The sequence below is a fragment of the Chelonia mydas genome, chromosome 20 (assembly GCF_015237465.2).
Source record: "Chelonia mydas isolate rCheMyd1 chromosome 20, rCheMyd1.pri.v2, whole genome shotgun sequence".
In the NCBI taxonomy this organism is placed as follows: domain Eukaryota; kingdom Metazoa; phylum Chordata; order Testudines; family Cheloniidae; genus Chelonia; species Chelonia mydas.
The window spans coordinates 17401825-17414303 of record NC_051260.2 but is presented as its reverse complement, the minus strand read 5'-3'; the positions used below and the strand labels follow the sequence as shown (position 1 = coordinate 17414303).

Below are 12479 nucleotides of genomic sequence, written 5' to 3'. Positions count from 1 at the left end.
CATTGGCTGTCTTATGTGAGTGACCCAACGTCCAGCAGTGTACACAGTATCAGCAGATCAGATCTGTCCTGTGTACTAGTGAGAGATGGCACAGGCTTCAGACAGAACGGCCGCTTGGCACATTCTGCCCTGGCAGTGTGGTGAAGGGGGCGGGGGGGAGGAGAGGAGGTGGGTCTCTTTACCCTAATGCGGCTCTGAGTGACTAACCTGTACAGTGACAGTTTGTTGACAATCTTTAGGCTTCAGGGCAAAATCTTCTGGAAAAGACCATGACGCCTACTGAGTAACCCCATTTCTTCTCTGTGTCCTCCTTTGTGATCTGTCCCAGATTGCCATCTATGGCACCAACTTCTGCACTTCAGCCAAGAATGCGTTCTTCCTGCTCATGAGGAACATTATCAGGTAAGAACCTGGAAACTGATGGAATCCTCCCTCCTCCAAGACTACCCAACGAGGAAATGGCTCCTCTTCCCCAGGGCTGCTATTTACCAGGCTTGGCCAGGGTAGCTGACTGAGGGCATGATGTAGGTACAGCCAAATCTATGAAAATGGCTTTGGATGCCTTGCCACGGATGGACAGGTGACCACGGATAGATAGGTTTCAGAATAGCAGCCGTGTTAGTCTGGATGAAGTGAGCTGTAGCTCACGAAAGCTTATGCTCAAATAAATTCGTTAGTCTTTACGGTGCCAGAAGTACTCCTTTTCTTTTCACGGATAGATAGGTGACCTGTGGAAAAAGGTGTGTTGGGAATGGAGAATAAGAGGCAGTAGCTAGAGGTAAGAGGACAGGGAAGATTCTAGTCCCTCTGGGAAGCAGCCTATCTAGGGATATGTAAAGGTGACATTTGTATCTGAAACCATTTCAGAGGCCTGTGTGAACAACTGACTCTCACTATGGAGATCCAAGGTCTGTTTATCTGCCATATATCAGGTGGGAAATGCAAACTGGCTCTAGGTTTGCACAAACCATTGTGTCTTTAGCGACTCTTATCCTGGGTTGTCTTTATCACAGAGCCCCTGGGGGAGCTTGGATGCACTTTGCCTCTTTTTCCCCCCCATCCTGGAGGGTATGGAAAGACATTCACATCTCTCTGTTTTCAGGGTGGCTGTTTTAGATAAAGTCACAGATTTTCTGCTCTTCCTTGGTAAACTCCTCATCGTGGGAACTGTTGGTAAGTTTGGGATCTCAGTCCTCTTCCAGGGCTTACTTTGGTTACAGCCCCGCCCCCTGAACCCTGCTGTTGTAGAAAGACTGGTGAAAGCTGCATGTCCTTGCATCTTCTCAACTCCTTGCAAATCTCCCAGCCATTCCAGGAACCAACTTCCTGTCCATAATTCCCCTACTAGGTCTCTAAATTCACCTTCCTCCTCCCCCGTCAGCCCCCTATAATGCTGCCCTTTCTTGCTTGTAACTAGTGCATCTCACAAACATCTGTATTATTATTTTCTCCTCTCTAGGAATCCTCGCCTTTTTCTTCTTCACTCAGCGGATAAAACTGGTTCAGGACACTGCACCTCCTCTCAATTACTACTGGGTCCCTATTCTGGTGGGTATCTTACTTGCCTTACAATGAATTTAGGGACGTTAGCCTTTCTCCAGAACGTGTGCAGCTTGAGCAGAGAAAGCTTCCCCTACTCACTGTCCTCCAGGAGTCCCTCTTTGTAGAGGAAGGAGAGCTCATTCTCAGTTTCCCATTCAAACCTTGGCTTCTCTGCAGAGTCAGCCAATTAATGCAGAAGCACATCTCCCCATAGGCACTTCCAGGCGGCTGCACTGAGCCAAGCCTGGCCAGCTTCCATTTGCTGGTGCTGCTTGAGCCTCCATGTGTCTGAATCAGGTTGGGCAGGGCTGTTTCTCTTTTCCTATGGAAATGGAAGGGGGAACTGTGCGTGGAGTTCAGCACGTCTTTTCTCTCTTTCAAGGGACAGAGCTTTTGCTCTCTATACTAGTATCAGGTTATAGATTTCAAGACCAGAAGGGATCACTGTGATCATCTAGTCTGACCTCCTAACACAGGGCAGAGAACTTCCCCAAAATAATTCGGTTTGGCATTGAGGTGACAACCCGGTTTCTCTTACAGACTGTGATTGTGGGCTCCTATCTCATTGCACATGGATTCTTCAGCGTCTATGCCATGTGTGTGGATACCCTCTTCCTCTGCTTCTGTAAGTAACTGGGCCTCAGGGATTTTGGTGCTCAGTTGAGTATTACTTTGTAGCTATACCTCTGTCATCCCAGACGGCTGGCCTGTGGAACTGTTCTGTTGTGTTTGACTTATGCGGCCTTTCTTTCACTACTTGTCACTTCATAGTTTGTTTCTGCTCTACTGAACTACTTCCACCGACATGGCTTCTGCTTATAAAAGAGGGCAGCACACCACAAAGGGACCCTCCAATCTCCATCCTCCCCCTTCCCTAGAACTGAGGTGTCATAATTTTTTCCTTAGTCTAGGGCTTCCCCATACTTCTCATTACCATTAAAGACTGTTATGGGCACTTGCAAACCGCCAGCTTTCCTCTGCCTTCTGCATCACAGCTCCAGTCCTCTCAAATGCTGCCTTTTGTGCATGGGCTGCAATGGGAAGGATGTGCCCAGGGCTTGGAGCACTTGGGCAAATCTTTCAAAAACGCCAGAGGATTTAGAAGTACAAGTTTTCAAAATCTCCCCCTAAGAACTGCGTACAGAAATGCACATGCACCAACTCGGCATCAGTGATTTAAAACCCTGAATAAAATGAGATGGATGGAAGAACCCCTGAAAGCTAACTCCTTCTATCATTTCTAAAACTCTGACGTTCTCTTCTGCTTCTCCCTGCTCACCACCCCCATCACTACTCTAACAAGCAGCTCCTGTACACCTTGCTTGGTAGCAAAAGAAATTTGTAGCCCAAGAGTAGACTCTCTGTAATCTGTTTTAGTCTCTCTAAATTTCTTGGTGCTTTGATCTCGGTGGTGGAATCTAATTGCAACTAATGTGAGTTTTTCCTTCTTTTTTTCTCTCCCTCTGTCGTCCTTCTCTCTTGTTTTTGCTGTGCTGCTCCCCTTGCTCCTCCACTGCTTCTCATTCCTCCTTTCCGTGGCCGCTTCCTTCATCTTCCTGGGGTTACGAAAAGGTGAAGACCTGGAGAGGAATGATGGATCTCCTGAGCGACCTTACTACATGTCCCCAGAGCTGAGTGAAATCCTGCTGAAGGGGAGCCTAGAATCATCCAAAAGTGCTGATAGCCAAGGATAGGGCTCAACTTTCTGAACAGGGAGGGCTAGCACATGTGGGTGTCTTGTAGAAGACTTGTGCTCCCCCAGCCAATCTGTAACTGTGTGGCATTATTCCAAGGGTCCACCCTGGTGGTGCATGATTTTCAGCTGCTTGTCCTTGGAATTCTTGAGGGTAGAGGGGGTGTTGATTTTGGAAGGACAGTGCAAGTGGGTGAATGCTATATCAAATCTATGATTCTTCCCCCTAACTGATATTCTTGTACCAAAATGGGTGGAACTGTAATTGGGACTCTTGTGCATTTGACACAATCATCTCCTCCATTAATGCATGATAGGTAACATTTTGCTAACCTAACCAACAAGACTCTGCCTCCACAGAGGCCAAATTTGGCTTTATATATACACAGGATAGTGTATATCTCGCTTATTAAAAAAAATTAACTTGCATCCTCCTCTACTCTCAATTGCCTATAAGGAAAGGGGCATTGTAGCTACTTCTGGAATGTTCCTTACAAATTGACTTACAAATTTTGCTTTGTCCCGTTCTATGCTCTGTTTGCAGGGGAGCTGTTTCTCTTTGCAGTTGGTGAGATACTAATTTGTAGAATGATCAAGAGGTTTACAGCTGCCCATGTGTCAATCTGTTCTGGATGGAACTATATTTTCCTCTTTATTGCTCAGCCTCCAGCTAGCTGCAAAGAGAAATTAACTACTTTTCTCACTACTCTTTCTATGCAAATTCCAGCTGGCAGACCTGAAGTTTTCTTTACTAGGTGGCATATGCTTCACTTTCAAACCCGTTGTGTCCACAAGGGTCCTGGAAACCTTTGTGTCCCAAAGTGGAATTCTCTCTGTTTAAAGTAGGAAACTTGTAGTTGCTGTTTTCTCACGCTGACTCTTCAGAAAGGTTATTCTGGGGGAATGAACAAGTTGGCAGGATTTTTTTTTTTATAATTTTTTTTTTAAGTTGAAAAATCTAATTGATCTTTTCACTTGTATGTACATCTTGACTTGTATAGAATTATTTCAGTCTGTCTCCCACTTCCTGGCTGGCTACTCGCTTAAGTAGTAACTAAATGGAAGATGGTGGATCTTTGTGGTAACTGGCTTACAGAACTCTGCTCATTCCTGAGGTAGTTCAGCTAACGTTTGTCCCACTTTTCAATGAGAGTGCTAGATGGAGGGGGTAAAGCAACTAGATGGAGGGGGTAAAGCAGCTAGATGGAGGGGGTAAAGCAGGGTTATAGCCTCCAGGCGTCTCATATAAGATCTTGGCACCTTCTTAGCTTACAGCCCAGTGCAGTCAGGACAGTTGGGCAGAAGATAACTGACTGTCGGTGTCGGAAGCTGAGCTACATAGTAAAGAAAGGGATGCCCTAAGTAGCTACTGTGATTTCCCTTTAGCCACTAGACCATCCATCAAGTCTAGATGCCACAAGAATCTGTGATTATGTACCCAGTGTTAATGACTAGAAGAGCAAGAGAACATGGCAGATATTACATCTGGGAGGTGTTTCAGCATGATGGTGGACAGAAATAATACAACTGAATCTAGAGAGGTTTGACAGATGGCCAATTTTTAAAGTTTTCGACATCTAAAACATATGCCCGCAAATACCCCATGGATCTTCACCTCATTTTCTCCTTACTATATCAAGCACGAGAAGGATGTTGCATGGGGTTTGTTGTCTTATTTTGATTGATTGATTGAGGAAGAGTCTCTTCCTTGGGGACTCAATTCTGTGAACACTGCCAAATCTTGCATTACAAATTCCCATCAAAATAAGGTTTCCATATTTTGAGTCTTATCCTTCTAGGAAAAAGTTGCTGGGTTTCGATACTCATGCCATCACCCTCAAAATATTCCAGGACTGTTTCACTAAACTATGAAGCTGATGGTCTCTGTGATTTTGGCTGCTATTCTCCTATGGCTTTTGCTGGAGCTGCTGCTCTGCTTTGAACAGCTAGCATCTGAAAAATATATTCTGTGCCACGGACATGCCTAATTATTATGTATGTACTGTATGTTGACAGGGGTGTTGTACACTAGGTGAACTGTGCCAAACAAATAACAAGTGACTTGCTTTACAGTCAAGTCATGAGCAGTTACACTACACTGAAGAACAATGAGTGAGCATTGTCTTTCCACACTATCCCCAAGTAATGGTAATCTCTGTATTTCCAGGCAATGGTACTATTGAGCAACCTGTTCTGTTCATATAGGAGGAGCCTCTGTCTTAGCTGATTTGTAACCTAACACTTTAGACTCCCTGTTCCAAACAGATGTTGATAAACAGCCTCCCTTCAGGAGTCCAATACTCTGTCTTTAAAATGGGAGCGGTACAAGTTCCAAATGACTTACATTTGGAAGCTGCATACAGCAACGGCTTTAGAAGAAAGAGAGAATACACACACATGCACTGCCTGTGAGAAACAGAAGGGCATCCGCATCTCAACTGGGTATTTAACGGATGAGTTTTACATCTGCTCTTTTAGCACTTGTCTGTCTCTAGACTCCTTACTGCATCTTCTATGACCATCACAGGGACTGCAGCCACTTTCCTGAGCATCCAACTCAGTCTGAATCATGAGAAGGTTGTGCATGTAGATGTAAGAGCACCGGCTGTTTAAATGGCACTGAAAACAAATTTATCCCTAAGAGGCTTGGCAAGCCCAGTAACTGGTTCTAGTTTGAGGTGTTTACAACCCTGCAGTACTTAAGTTCTGTATTTTTAACCCCCTCCCCCCTTTGCAGTGGAAGACCTGGAGCGTAACGATGGTTCATCCGAAAAGCCTTACTTCATGTCATCTGACCTGAAAAAACTTCTGGACAAGACAAACAAAGGTCACTCGGATGCATAGCAGCTTCCTCTTCACTCACTGCCCTCTTCACTTCTATTTGTCCCTTCCCCGTTTCCATTTCAGGAGCAAATAATAATATACAGCATTAAGTGCTATTAGTCTAATATGCAAACCTTGTTAGTACTTTGTGAACTGCAGTATCCTTTACTCAAATTAAGATGGACGGCTTTGGCTGTCAGCCTGTGCATTGGCCACAAGCTTGTCCAGAGCAGTGGAAATTGTTTCTGAAGAGCATTTTGCAGGATTTTCCTTCCTCAGATAGAGAGAAGGGATTAGTGTCAATAGTTCTACTTAAGATTGTTAGGCATTGCTAAGTAAAAACTGAGCCCACTGCCCTAGTGGACAGGTATCCACTACTGCAGAACCCAGCGCTACTGGGACCCTGTTGGTCTCAGGGGAGAATCGAAGAAATGAGTTGGTCAGTTTTCAGCTGAGGCCCACTGATGTAAGGTTAACTTGCCCTGCCTTTGTCCATCTCCATCTATTCCAGAGACTGAATTCAGTCTACAGGAATGTAAAGCCAGCACCAATCACAGATTCACAGACACCAAATGAATTTTAAAATAAAACTACTAAATCTGTCACACCAGTAAAGCCAGATCATTACCTCCTCCATTAGCTCGCTAGAAGATCACTAACATACTTGACTGCACTCAGATACTACCATGCTGGACACATTAAATACCTTCACTGATTGAGGAACGCACCTATTAATGCCTTGTCTTCATGGACGATGGCAGGGACAGAAGAGAAACCTGCAATGTTAATCAAGCTGCAGAACTTGAACAGCAGAGGAAATGCAAAATACTCAGATAAGCGCTGGTAGGGAATGTGCATGTCTGGATAGTCATTAGTGTTACTGATGAAAGCTCTATGTCATTTGTTTTGTCTCTTCAGTGAGATTGACAGTCCAGGAGTGTGCTGCTTCTGTACCTTTAACACGTTTTGGTTTATTGGAAAAATCCAGCATTATATGCAAAAACCCATTTGAATGCATGGGAAAGAAAGGATGCTCATTGTTGCTTTATATATATATGTGTGTGTGTGTATGTGTGTATATATATATATATATATATATATATATAAAAAGAGCTGGCTAACGGAAAAGTATTGTTAACTGTGGTGAAACAAACCAAAGGGTCAAACAAACAAACTTGCCTCACAGTTTTGAAAGCCACTGTGTTCTGTGAACTCCACCATCTGATGGGGGAGCCTGCTGGGAAGTTCCAGTCCGAGGGCAGCTTCCACCTAGAGAAATACCAGCAACGTGTGTGAGAGAAAAAGCGAGACTAGAATGCCACTGAACGTTAGACAGCCCAGTGTTGCAAATTAAGTTATCAGGCATGTTAAGAATCACTGTAGTTTCCTTTAAGTGGTCATCTCTCTGACTGTGTCCAATGTTGGCAAAACTGATAATGTACCACAGGTGCAACTCTACCTCCGGTAGCAACAGAGTAGAGTAGACAGGACTCAGTTTTTTTTTACCAGTGAGCAGGGTTGGCCAGGATGGTGGGGAAAAAGGACAGGCCTCAGGCTGCACTAGAGCATCCACCCTTGCTCCCACTATTTGTGAATTACTCTATTTTCACTAATGTAGATGGGGCCCTCTTGGGGATAGGAAAGGTGGTCAACCTCATGACTTCATTTATTATTTTTAATCTGCTTAAACAAATTGAAATGGGGCTATTTGGATGGTTTACAGCTTCCAAATAATGCAGGAACACAGAGGTGTAAAGAGGCATTGTGAGGTTATCTGGACTCTTTATTTTTTTAAACAAAAAGGAACTCTTTATTCCAAATATGTTAATTTGGCCAGTTAATTTGTAGCATTTAATTTGTGCTAAAGATTATATTTTACTTTTTTTATACCTATTTCTAGTAACCTTTTGAGCCTGTAGTATTTTTTGTAAGATATGAGAATTGTTTTATATCTGAAATATTAAAGGGTTTTTTGGTTTTGTACATTTTTGTTTTTATTAGTTGTACCCACGAGTTCCAGTATTGTTATTGGTCAACATTGCTTCTTTCGTTCAACAGAGGTCTTAGGTACTGGTATAGCCCCTTAGCCATAAAGTCACATGAGCCTGGAGCACAGCATAGATGATCTCATTACTGCTGTAAATTTGTGATGGATTTTTAAAATATATATGTATAAAACCTTTTGTTAAGTTTTTTTTCTCTCCAACTGATTATCAGCTTTGCACGTTTGAAAGGTTGGTAGTTTATAATGAAAACCAGTTACTTTGGACATTTTGCTTTGGTTTTAAATAAGCAAATAAAAAGGACCAAGTTGTTGAGTTTGCAGAGGCAGCTCTAGCTACTCTTCTAAACCACACTCCAATGGAAAAGACTCACATGCTTTTGCAATGTTGCTATTCATTTAATACTTAGAACTTTACAAGTTCAAAGCACTTGTCAAATGCATTAATCCTCCCAAAGTCCTGTTAGGCAGGTATTATCCCTACTTTATCATTGGGGAAACTGTGGCAGAGATGTGCTGTGACCTTGCCCAAAGCTTCCACTGGGAGTTGGTATCAGAACTTTGGATTGGAACTTAGGAGTTTCATATTCCTAGAACTGTCTTTTGGACCACTGGGTCTCAGAAGCAGCATCTACATTAGGAAGCTGATCTGTTGCTGACAATAGCAGGGGGTAACCAGTCCCCTTGAATTGGTGAGGGAAAAGCTCTGCTAGTGTAGATAGGACAAATTATTCTTCAACACTGTGTTATAAGAAAATATGACTGAGACTTGCCAGATCGCTGACCAAAAAAACAAAACAGCCCCAAAACAAACCCTACCAAAACACTGTACTGCACACACTGCTCTCTCCCCGCGGAGAGGATGAGAGAAATAAGTAATATCTGTTATGTGTGATTTGTTCTGTCACTTAACTCACTACTGGAAGATGCTCAGATGCTACAGGGATGAGGGCGCAGTATAAGAACCTATATCGAACAGGAAAAAAAAACCCACCTGAGCTTGGTAAGCAGGAGTTGCCCCATCAATGACTCATTGGCTAAACTTCACCTCTTTGAAACAACTACAGCCTGTTACATAAATAATCTGTGTGCTGTGGAGTCTCCAAACCTGGCATCATCTACCTGTGCCTGACAGCTAGTAATCCCTTCCATGGGGCTATATATACCAAAAATGTCCACAGAAACTACTTTAAAGGATTTCTTACTCTACCCTTACATAAACTCCTGGTGATTCCTTTAGAATCCCCATCCCATTTTAAAATATAACCCTGTCCGAACTTTGTATGTCCTGTTACGCATCACATATTTACAGTGCCCCTTTTTTTAAACTAATCATAAAGGTAGGGTGACCAACTGCATTTCTAGGAAATAAAAACCAGCTTTTCCCCTATTTCATCCCCAATTTTTTATTCATGTCACAAAATCCTAGACTTATAGTGCATGATCCTTTGCATGATTATTACCTGATCAAATGCTACTTACCGGAGATGGGCTGTGGGACAGTAAGCACTAGATACGGGATGTTCAAAAGGACAGATGGTCACCTACGTAAGGGGGCAGGAGTGGTTACAGAAACAAAACTACAGATTTGATTTACTGGCATCTAATGGAAAATGTTTGCAAAATGTTTTGTGCAAGATTATTCTGCTCATCTATTGCTCTTTTTCATCTCTTCCACAGTCTTTTGTTTTGTTTTTACTGCTAGGGATATTTGCACAAGGACAGGCTCTGTGGGTGGTCTATTTCTGCTGCTTGTTTCTCCAGCTCAACTGCTAATTATCTTTCTAATAGAATCATTTTGGTTGCTGTAGAAATAAAGTTCTAAAATAGCAGGTGCCCAGAAGGACCAACAGCAAAGGGGATTTCAGGGCCTTTCTGTTATTAGGATATTTTTCTCATAAGATGGCTCATTTTAAGTCACTATGGAAAGATTTGTATTTTCAGGCATACAAGAGTTGATGAGGAAGCATAGTTCCCGCAGAAACCATTGCTTTGGCTTGGGATGTATTCTGCAGACTCAGTTGTAGTCTAAGAAACTATGGAATTTAAGGAACAGGATGGGGAGGAAGTCCTAGTTAAATACCCTAATGGAATTCAGACTGAATACCAGAAAGCAGCCCTCTTTCTGCCTTCATAGTCTTGATATAATTGTAATGTAGCCTCTTCCCCCTTTTTAAAGATGGCAACTACACCTACACTGTACTATAATGAACATGCTTCTTTATTTATCCTGGTGAAGTAGATAAACATTGGCGGGGCCCTGCCTTCTGCAGCAAAGGGACATATCTTTTATTAAGGAGCTGTTCAGAATATTAATGTTGTTGCCGTATCACTCAGACTGGAAAGACAGTCTAGTACATTTACACGTGCACACTGTGTGGCGGGATGCTAATGCCCCAAAAATGAACTCCAGTGATTGATTGTTATGCTGTGACTTGGTGATTCTCTCTATCTCCTTATGGAAGCCTGTTTCTGTTATTCAATTGACTGTGTGATTAGAAGCTTTTTTCTCTACCTACTGAGCTGCATCTTAAAGCCATAATTGCTTATCTTACCTTTAAGAACAACTGTCTCCGACTGCCTTTAAAATACCCCTTTATGTCCCTGTAAACCACTCATGTTCCATTTCCTTCCCTGGATCCTTCAGGGGTGATCCTGCAATGGTATTTTGCCTTTACAAAGACTGCAGGATTGGCCCCTCTATGTTGTTGTGATAACTGTCCCTTCCTTTGATTTCCGAAAGATGCTCACTCTATGCAGGGAGGCCTTTTATGCAAAATAAAATAAAAACCAACAACCTGGAGTGGGGATGTATGTATATATTTCCAATGTATATGTGATATTCCATTATATCAATGTCAGCATTCCAACCACAAATAAAGTGCCTACTTGGACTGAAGCTTGGCTTTCTTCCAAATGGATCATTCTGATTTGTGTGGCTAATCCTTAGCCAGATTACACTGTCATGACAAATAGTCTACTGAAATCTCTTCACTACTTTCATTTCTCCTCTCTCTGACAAGGTAGGTGAACAAATCAGCATTGCTGTCATAACAGCGTAACATTCTACCACATACAGAAGGGTGTTTCACTGAATTCCGCCAAATGTCCAAATTTTCATTGCGGGAAAGGGAGGACACAGCAAGACCAAGGCCTGGACCAGATTAAATACAGTAGAGAGAGAATCAGACTCCTTGGCCTTATCTAAACAGGTCATTTTAGGGAGTTCCTCCACCATTGGTCCAGCACTTATGCTAGCAACACAGGGAGCACTTGTGTGGAGGAGCTGCTTTGTGTCTTTACCAATGAGTTGTCCAGACTGCTGAGGTAGATGACAGTGGTAAAAATGCTGTCTAGCAGTCTACATATTACACCTTCTATCTAGCTGGCATGGCTAAAAATAGTAAAGATGCAGTGGCATGGGCAGTACAAGCCCACCTGGGATCTTGATTACATTATGTTGCTAGCCTGCACTGAGGCCCATGATGCTACAGCTTTGCTATTATTTTGAGTTGTGCTAGCTAGGTTACAGCTAGTACAGGTATGCCTACCTGAGTTGCAATCACACCTCTGACAACACTGTAGACATACCCTGAGTCTGGATCAAAGACTGGGATTCCAAGGTTGCTAATAGCCATCAGTGGCTGTTGTTTCTCGACATTTTAAGGAGACATTTGCACTCATCCCCAGGAACTTGGGTCACTCAAAATCATCCTAAGGAGTTACAAATAAATCTTGGCAAATTTCTAGACACTTCCACAATATTTTCCACAAATAGTGCAACATTTTCTTCTTCCCTACAGTTACAGCCTCCCTTTCACTTTGATACTTTGACATAGTAAATGCAAAGAAACCAAACCAAAAATTCTTCTACCATAGCACCGAACTGAAAGGCACTTACTACCTTCTTCTCTATATGCGCTACTCTGGTAAAACCTCAGATCTCTTCTCTCAATTGTGCTCCCCAAACAAAGGCTGTTAAGTGGGTCACGCATCCATCCAAAATCAAACAACATTTTCTGCCTCTTCCTTACACTGAAGAGTTCTCAGCTACAGTAGATAGATCCTGTTTTGTTGACTGCATCTAAACAATACAATGGATGAAGTAAATTACAAGTGTACGCAGACCAACTAGGATAATAATCTACAGGTGCTGTCTGTCTGCACTCTAAAACTAACAAGTAACACAACTGTAAGTTATTAGAAATCGCTATGCAGCTACTTCAGCATCTGATGGAGTGGATTCTAACCCATGAAAGCTTATGCCCAAATAAATTTGTTCGTCTCTAAGGTGCCACAAGGACTCCTTGTTATTTTTTCAGTGTCATGGGCTCTCAAATAAACTGAATTCTTCAGAGAGTAATATCAATGGAACAGCGCACCCAAAGTTTGCTTTAGCAAGGGATGAGCTGTTGTAGT

The 12479-nt window shown here is 42.7% G+C and overlaps 1 protein-coding gene and 1 long non-coding RNA gene across 13 annotated transcripts in view; one reads left to right on the top strand and one right to left on the bottom strand.

Annotated features, from left to right (window-relative positions):
• SLC44A2 (solute carrier family 44 member 2) overlaps nt 1–8041 on the top strand; it is a 35616-nt gene extending 27575 nt beyond the window's left edge. For 7 of the 10 annotated variants that reach the window (XM_037888143.2, XM_043533034.1, XM_037888145.2 and 4 more), the window contains 6 exons: nt 329–402; nt 1103–1173; nt 1460–1548; nt 2083–2167; nt 3115–3270; nt 5973–8041. In XM_037888143.2, coding sequence (XP_037744071.1) covers nt 329–402; nt 1103–1173; nt 1460–1548; nt 2083–2167; nt 3115–3236 — 441 coding nt within the window. In that variant the 3' untranslated portion in view covers nt 3237–3270; nt 5973–8041. The remainder of the gene's footprint in view (nt 1–328; nt 403–1102; nt 1174–1459; nt 1549–2082; nt 2168–3114; nt 3271–5972) is intronic. The other 3 variants (XM_043533033.1, XM_043533031.1, XM_037888144.2) reach the window with 1 other exon arrangement.
• LOC122463403 overlaps nt 7396–12479 on the bottom strand; it is a 7007-nt gene continuing 1923 nt past the window's right edge. For 2 of the 3 annotated variants that reach the window (XR_006286752.1, XR_006286750.1), the window contains one exon: nt 7396–12144. This is a non-coding gene — a long non-coding RNA (uncharacterized LOC122463403). The remainder of the gene's footprint in view (nt 12145–12479) is intronic. The other variant, XR_006286751.1, reaches the window with a different exon arrangement.